This window comes from Delphinus delphis, chromosome 11, assembly GCF_949987515.2.
Source record: "Delphinus delphis chromosome 11, mDelDel1.2, whole genome shotgun sequence".
In the NCBI taxonomy this organism is placed as follows: Eukaryota; Metazoa; Chordata; class Mammalia; order Artiodactyla; family Delphinidae; genus Delphinus; species Delphinus delphis.
The window spans coordinates 52,186,200-52,194,879 of record NC_082693.1 but is presented as its reverse complement, the minus strand read 5'-3'; the positions used below and the strand labels follow the sequence as shown (position 1 = coordinate 52,194,879).

At 40.2% G+C, this 8,680-nt stretch overlaps 1 protein-coding gene across 1 annotated transcript; it reads left to right on the top strand.

Annotated features, from left to right (window-relative positions):
* Positions 1-2,270: 2,270 nt before the first annotated feature.
* LLPH (LLP homolog, long-term synaptic facilitation factor) lies at positions 2,271-8,061 on the top strand. The gene is made up of 3 exons (XM_060025170.1): positions 2,271-2,338; positions 3,952-4,170; positions 7,071-8,061. Exons 2-3 carry the CDS (start codon positions 3,966-3,968, stop codon positions 7,247-7,249), a joined length of 384 nt encoding a protein of 127 aa, XP_059881153.1. The 5' UTR covers positions 2,271-2,338; positions 3,952-3,965; the 3' UTR covers positions 7,250-8,061.
* The last annotated feature ends 619 nt before the right edge of the window (positions 8,062-8,680 follow it).

The following is an 8,680-nucleotide window of genomic DNA, read 5'->3' as shown; positions in this document are numbered from 1 at the left end:
AGGTAGGAGGAAAACAGGGAAGAGCAGTATCTGAGAACTGTTTTTATTGAATATAATTTGGGGAAAGAAGTGCAGTGGGCCCTGTCTGCCTGCCTTCATTTCTTTTCTGCAGACCTCACACCTGGCTTTTATCCACTTGATCCACTTCTGGGGATTATTGGTGTCAGCAGCCAGTTGTGGGCCTTTTTGGAGCAGCTGGGAAGTTCATGTTGTTTGTTCATCTTTAAAGCTTTGTTTTGAAGTCCCTGTCACCTAGTGCCTGGGCAGCTTGGAGTCACCATCTGAATCCCATTCGTCTTCCTAGTCCTTACTAAGGGATTATTCAAATCAGGAATTCCATGGGCGAGACCTGACTGTAGAGGCCCCATTAGCTGGTGCCAGTAGTGTAGCATGGCTTTGAGATGGGAAACCATTCTGCTTCCTATCAGGTATTCAGTGCGACCCACTGTGCCTCCTGTCCCACAGGCTCCTCCTAGCTCTGTGATGGAGCTGAAGCAATGTCCAGTTTGACCCTTAAGCTTTATCCTACCATCAGGGGTTAAAGACAGTAGTTTAATTCCCATCATCTTTGTATACCCAGCATAGTGCCTATCACAGAATGCATACTCAAGTGTGTGAATGAATTAAGGATATTTAAATATAGCAAGGCCATTTAACTGTTCTGTTAGAACTGCTTTTATATAAACTGGTGAGGAACATGTTCAAAAAGGTTTTTTTCTCAATAATGCAATCTAGGATTCAGCCTTTTAAAACATCAGTAATGCAGAATTATGGCCTATATTTAACACTATGACATTTTCATAATAGATAAACTTTTTTCTCTTTTTCGGTGCCAAGTATCTATTCAAAAGTCTTGGCCTGGTATGTTAAGCAAGATGCAGTCAATTTGGACTATCTGAAAGTGAGCTTTCTCTGATTTAAAATGCAATGTAAACATGTATTTTTGGGAAAAGTGGCCAGATCTAACATATAGTTAACTTTAAAATAGAAATTCACTTGCTGTATAGGAACTTCTTAATCTCTAAAGAAAGCAGGTTTTTCAACCATGTTTTTTTTTTAAAATATACTGCATGTTATGAGCTTTTTCCAGCCTCTGTTTAAAAAAACAAAAAACAAAAACAACTTGCTGTAGTCTGAGTTTATTAATTTCCACATGATGCATGGTTTCTTCAAGGACACAAATTTAAAGAAAAAAGGGACCCATCAATTGTCTCAGAGTGAACTTTTACTAGTAACCAGACAGGAGTTTACTAGGCCATGATTAAAGACAATTCATTTACTGGTTTTTGGTGTATGTTGTAAATCTCTAGAAAATACTGCTTACAAATAGTCCCGTGCATCTTGAATTTATTATGTGAAAATGATGTGAGCGGCCATTTGTTGAGCTCCTATATCCCCTACCTAGGATTATTAGGTTGTATTAGCTTCATTCTATAGATAAGGAAATCCAGGCTCTGAGATAGTACTCATATCACTCACAAGGAAGTGTTAGAACCATAAATACCACAGACCTGTACGGTTCCAAAGCCAGTGATATTAGGAGCATATGTAAAATAATAACAAAAAGAACTGGTGTTGTTTGTGATCAGCGTGACCGTCACCGAAGCCGAGTGTCCTAGGCTAAGTATTGTGTCTGGTATACATTAGTGATTAGCCAGTAAACACTGATTGAACTGAATTAGTTTGATCATTTTACCCTTTGAACTTGTCTTCGGATGAGAAAGGGGTTTTTGTTTTGGGTAACAGCTTTGAGGTATAACGGATATACAATGAATTGCACATACTTAAAGGATACAATTTGACAGGTTTTGATATATGTGTACAACCGTGAGACCACCACCGGGGATGGGGAAATTTAAGGGCTGCAAATAAAGATCTTAATTCGGCTTCTAGAGGAACACGCGACGTGGTGAATGTGTGCGAATGGGGAGGTCTGACGTGAATCTAGAGGTCGGCTCTGAGCTCACTACCTGACGGCAGGGTCACCTGGCGGTTCTCCCTCCTTGGGTTAGTCTCGGGGCTACCCCGCTCACGCTCGGGACGCAGGCCTAGCTGGTGTACGACCCTCGACCCGGCTTCTCCCCCGCATTTCCCTAATCCGACTTCAGAACCTATCTGGGAGGAGCCCAGCTCCCAGGTCAGCACTCGCACCAAGTGCGTCAGCCCGGGACTCCAGAGGACCCCGCCTCTCGAGGCCGTCCGGGGCGTTTTGGCGAGCAGCGAGCAGCCGCCGCCCGGGGGGCGGGGTCAGTAGAGCGGGTTGCCGGGAAGGCGGAAGTGCGGGGGCTTCCGGTCGGCGTGAGCAGCGTGCGGTGTTTGAGTTCCTGGGTTTTCTCAGGTGAGTTCTTTTTACCAACCGGCTCCAGTGGGGCGTGGGACTTGGGACTCGAGTCCGCCGCCCGTGGAAAGATCTCAAGCCTCGTCCCTCTCTGGCAAGCTTGAGCCCGGGCCAGAGACGCAGGCCTCCTCTAGAACGAGGGTCTCCCGTTGTCGTGGGGCTTCCCGGTGCTCTGTGGGAAGTGGAGTCCTCCTTAGTGGTTCGGCCCCGCTGAGGGCTGTGTACCGCAACCCTTCTCTCCCAGCCCCTCGCAGGGCTTGCGTTGTTGTACACACGGGACAGAGTGAGTTTGTGATTGCTGCCGTCCAGAAATGTTACTCCACCAGTCGTCCGTTTAACAAATGTTTGCTTAAACTTTACTGTGTGCACAGTGCTACGCACTGGGGGATCCAGTAGCGAACAAGACCTATTTATCCCTTGCCTTCGTGGAGCCCACGGGCCACCGGGAATGACAGAAAATAAACTTAAGAATTTTAGATTGTAACACGTATTAAACAGGAAAGAAAAGGATGAGGTGGTAGAGAATAAAAGGTGAGCTTACAGGAGTCAGAAAAGCTGTCTCTGAGGTACTGAAGTGAAGGATCAGTTCCCAGGCAAAGGGACGGCAAATGTAAAGATACTGAAGTCAACGTCATTTGGACATTTTTCTTTTTCTTTTTTTTTTTTTTCAAAATAATGTCGTAGTGATTAACTGCCTATTGATGTGTAATGAAGACAACAAACTGCACATATTTAAAGTGTGTAAGATATATCCATGTATACTCACACACAAACATAAATCTGTCAGCACAGTCAAGATGATGTTATAAGTCATTCCCACGAGCTTCCCTCTAAACTTTTTGTAATCCCTATAATCCCTTCCCAGCCCTCATCACATCCCCACACTCTCCCTCGGTTGTCATTGATTGGACTTTCTTCAGATGTAATTGGTGCTTGAGGATGGAGTGGAGCATGAGATAAGAGTTAAAGGAGGCAGGGGCTGGGTCACAAATACCCTTGTAGATCTTGCATATATGAGTTGGAAAATCATTAATTCCAAGAAAGACAGTGTCTGCTCTTTAAGTTTTTAAAAGCTCAGGTTGACCACCTTCTAGGGGATGGGCTGGGACTGAGGGGTTGAGGGAAAGCAAGAGTAGAAATAGACAAGTTTAAAATAGCTAGATTGATTTGAGGGGGTGGATAATGAGGAAAATTGGGGTGGGTGGAGTCGCCTGTAGGTTTGCGGGAAATCAGGATTCAGTTAAAAGATAAAATATTTTGTGATTTTTAAGTTGTTGCATAAATGTAAGGTGATGGCACTCTGCATTTTGGGGGAAATTAAATTTCTGCATCTTGTATGAAAACTACAGGAGCTTTCAGAATTGGCTCGACTCACAGTGTGCCAGTGGCCACGGGGAGTTTGGTTCGGTGTTCTTAATTGTTATTTAGTGGCTGTATGTGCCACGTTGATCCTCACATAATTTGCACATTATGCCATCATAAATCATGAACAGAGCGAAGAGTTTACTTTCCAGTTGTTCATGTTCTGCAGAGATGCCTTTTGACCTGGTTTTCCAAGGATTTGTTTTTTTGTTTGATGGTAAATAGTTGCTTTTGAAAATGTAATTTTTTAGCTTTCCAGCTAAATATGGCTAAAAGTTTACGGAGTAAGTGGAAAAGGAAGATGCGTGCTGAAAAGAGAAAAAAGAATGCCCCAAAGGAGCTCAGCAGACTTAAAAGTATTCTTAAAGTAGATGGTGATGTTTTAATGAAAGACGTTCAAGAGATAGCAACTGTGGTAGAACCCAAACATTGTCAAGAGAAAACGCAATGTGTGGTGAAAGATGAAACAGGTGAGTTTATGTGTTTCATTTCAAAAAAGGTTATATCAACTTCCTTTTGTGACTTTTTCCCTTTTTCACTGTCTTCCATTCTTTCTCACACTTGCTTCCCAACAAACGTCCTGCCATGCCCACATAATTCTTTGGAGGTGCTACTAGAGATTCTATGCTAAGCTATTTTAAAGCCACCTCATGTGAGTAGGTATGTTTTGGATTATTCAGAGTGAGCCTTTTGTGCTTATACAGTAGCCTAAGTGTCTCAGAAATAGACAGTACTACAGGGGTAGACAAACCTAGACACACTCTCGTTGGAAGGGTACACAGGAGTCAAGAACTAGGCAGGATAGAAGGAGGCCTTTCTTCATTTTACCCTTTGCAAGATCTAGGTTCCATTCTAAGAGTCCTCTGCCCTTATATTATTATCCTAAAGATTAGTTTCCCTGTATTTGATTTTGACAGATTCTAGTTATGTCTGTTTTAATATAGTCTAAAGTTGGAAGCTGTATATAATGTGTATAATAGTCATTATCCTCAATCCCTCTTCCCTTTATCCCCCACCTGTAAACCATTAGCACATCATCTTGACTATCTCCAAAATACATTAGGAATCTATCCATTTTTCTCCTACTTTCATGCTTTCACTTTAATGACAGTTATCTCTTGCCTGAACCACAGTAGTAGCCATTTTACCTCTCTCTTCAGCTTTTGCTCATTTCTGATTCATTTTTGACATATCACCCAGTATGATCTTTTAGGATATAAATCAATTATGTCATTCCCATGCTTAAATCACCTCATTATATTTCCATGTGCTTACCACAGCCTGCCTGGTCCTACTTAATCTCGTTCCAGTACTTCTCTTTAAAAAGGCTGTAACCACAAGCTGAAGTTTGCTTTGTCCTTCTCCCCTCAACAGAACATTGAGAACTCCGTGAGAGCAAGGAGCTTATTTGGACCACAGTATCCCCAGAACCTAGAACAGCACCTAAAATAATCATTCAGTGACCAGTTATTGAAGGGCTAATGTATATCAGGCACTGTTCTAGGAACTGAGGCAACAATGGTGAATAACAGAAATGGCCTCCATCCTAGTGGGATTTACATCACATTGGAGGAGACAGAAAGTAAACCAGATAAATGAACTAATACAATATAATGTCAGGTAGCAGAGTCCACAGAAAACCTGTATACCCTGGTAAGTTCCCAGAGAGGGACATTATGGACATGTCCTTCACAATAGATAAGGTTGGTGATAGATGGACCACAGCATGGCTGTGCTGAGCTTCCTGCTAAGTCTTCTGTTAGAAGAGCTGGATACCTGCGTGTGACCTGGATAAAAAAGTGTGGCAGCCCCAGGATTTCCAGGTCTGTTCTGTCGTGAAGCTTGCTGCTTACTGCTGTTCCTCTTCCAAGTACTCTTCATTGAAAGTGGCCAGTCATTCCTAATAGTTTATTTTCTTCTAAGGCCTGTCCATTAGAAGCGTGGGTGCACTTTTTATTGACACAACAATTTTATTTAGCTCAAGAAAGCACCTAATCCGAGGAGTGTTCTCGTAACTCGCGTGTTTTCAGAACCATAAACTTACCCCTAATGCAGTAATTCAAACCCATATATCCTAAATGTTTCCTATTTAACTTTCACTGTTGCAAGGGACAATCATAACAATGTTCTCTTTTTTAAAAAATTTATTTCTTATTGAAGTGTAGTTGAATTACAGTGTTGTGTTAATTACTGCTGTGCAGCAGAGTGACTCAGTTATACATATATATACATTCTTTTTCATATTCTTTTCCATTGTTGTTTATCACAGGATACTGAATAAAGTTCCCTGTGCTATACAGTAGGACCTTGTTGTTTATCCATTCTATATATACCAGTTTGCATCTGCTAATCCTAAACTCTGACTCCTACCCTCTCCCACTCCCCTCCTCCTTGGCAACCACCAGTCTTTGTCCCTGATTCTGTTTCTGTTTCATAGATAGGTTCATTTGTGTCATATTTCAGATTCCACATATAAGTGATATCATATGGTATTTGTCTTTCTCTTTCTGACGTACTTCACTTAATATGATAATCTATAGTTGCATCCGTGTTGCCACAAATGGCATTATTTCATTCTGAGTAGTATTCTATATATGTACCACATCTTCTTTATCCATTCATCTGTCAATGGACATTTACGTTGTTTCCATGTCTTGGCTATTGTGAATAGTGCTGCTGCAAACATAGTGGTGCATGTATCTTTTTGAGTTATAGTTTTGTCTGGATATATGCCCAGGAGTGGAATTGCTGGATCAAATGGTAATTTTATTTTTAGTTTTCTGAGGAACCTCCATACTGTTTTCCACAGTGGCCGCACCAACTTACATTCCCAGCAGCAGTGTAGGAGGGTTCCCTTTTCTTTATACCCTCTCCAGCATTTGTTATTTGTAGACTTTTTAATGATGGCCATTCTGACTGGTGTGAGGTGATACCTCATTGTAGTTTTGATTTGCATTTCTCTAATAATTAGCGACGTTGAGCATCTTCGCATGTGCCTATTGGCCATCTGTATTTCTTCTTTGGAGAAATGTCTCTTTAGGTCTTCTGCCCATTTTTTGACTGGGTTGCATAACAACATTCTTTAGAAAGTTTCTTAGTGACTAAATAGATGATGTCCCTACTTCCTCGCAGATACTTTTTATGTCTTTCATGGTTGTGGGAACACATGGCATCATGTGTATGATTCTACTGAATGTGTTGTAAGGAGTTTTTTGAGTGTTAGTCAAAGATCATTGCACAAAGGAATTTTTTTTTTTTTTGCTTTTGTAGTTTCATGCCACTTTTAAGTTCAGTGTCCTCATTGCATTAATTTGCTTTTTCATGGGGTTGCATTCATGAGTATTAATAGTTTTTCCATTTTTTAATTCAGATGACATGAAAATGGAGACTGATATTAAGAGAAACAAAAAGACTCTTCTAGACCAGCATGGGCAGTACCCCATATGGATGAACCAGAGGCAAAGGAAAAGGCTGAAAGCAAAGCGAGAGAAAAAGAAAGGAAAAAGCAAAGCAAAAGCCATCAAGGCAGCGAAGGGTTTGGCTTGGTAGACCCTTAAAAACTTGAAAAATGCCGCATGGAACAGGTCTTTGATTAGAATGTATACATTGATTTCAGCTTCCACCAAATGGAAACTTTGTTTCCATTTTTTAACTTGGCCTTTTTCTTCAATTCAAGCCCAACTGTAACTCCTCAAATTTGTCTTGGTAACTTGAATAAAATATTTTCTTTGATGAATGAAAGCTACGCTGATATTTTAATTGAATGCTATCCAATATGCAGGGATTATCAGACATCAGAATTCTCTCGAGTATTAATGTGGTTGTAATCATTGAGTCTTAGGAAGGATGAAACATAATATTATACTGACAAATTTGAGCTAACTCAGATTTAAAGTAAATTATATATCATGTGAAAATATGTCAGTGGATTTTATAAGCAGTACTTGTTTGGAGTTGTGATTTTGTATAATTCAGAATAAAAGATACTCTGTCTAGATCGTGAAGATCTGTTCTTTCATATATCCTTAAGGTTTCCTAGTAGTAGAGAAGACCAGATTCTTCAGTTAAATTTTTTTTAAATTTTAAATTTTTAGGTGGAATATTGACATGTGAAAATTATTATGCTCCATCTTTTTAGGAGATTAGAACATCCTGGGAACTAGTTTAATGTGCTTCAGTTTTTATATTATTCTCAGAGTATGATTCTCAGAATTAGCTTTTCTGGATGTGTGGTGAAAAAAATATATTACATGGTCATTAAGTTTGGGAAATGCTACATACTTGAAGATTGAAAAACAATATTAGCTTAATACAGGCATATCTTGGAGATACTGCACATTGAGTTGCAGACCACTGCAATAAAGTGGACCACGTGAGTTTTTGGTTTCCTAGTGCATATAAAAATTACATTTACACTATACTGTAGTCTGTTTTACAATAGCATTGCATGTAAAGAAAACGATATACATACCTTAATTAAAAAATAATGCTGTTGGAAAAATGGCGCTGATAGACTTATTTGACAGAATGTTGCCACAAACCTTCAATTTGTAAAAAAAAAAAAAATGCAGTATGTGCAAAGCGCAATAAAACGAAGTATGCCTATATAGTCATATAGAGATCTAGCAGACTTTTCCAGGTGCTAGGGACCCAGGGAACAAGACGAGGTGTCTGCCCTCACGGGTATGTACTCAGAAGAAGCTGTTAGCTTCAGAGAAAACCAAGTTAAAAATGAGACCTAGGCCTTTCTCACCTTCTGAGATGGCCCACACTCTGTGGAGTGTGTTTCTCTCTAAATAAATGCACTTCTTACCTAAAAAAAAAAAAAAATGAGACCTTGTGGAATAAGGTTACTTAGGCATCAGGTCACAAATTTTGTACTGGGCACACAGCTACACTGGGACACAGTATAGAGATAAATAGGACAGGACCCAAATCTTTTAGGAGATTTGAAGCTGAAATTTAATGCTAGTAAAATCT

Coding starts and splice junctions, on each gene's coding strand:
- LLPH (XM_060025170.1), top strand. CDS start 3,966: ATGGCTAAAAGTTTACGGAGTAAGTGGAAAAGGAAGATGCGTGCTGAA. Junction 4,171..7,070: donor TGTGGTGAAAGATGAAACAG/GTGAGTTTATGT, acceptor TTTTTAATTCAG/ATGACATGAAAATGGAGACT.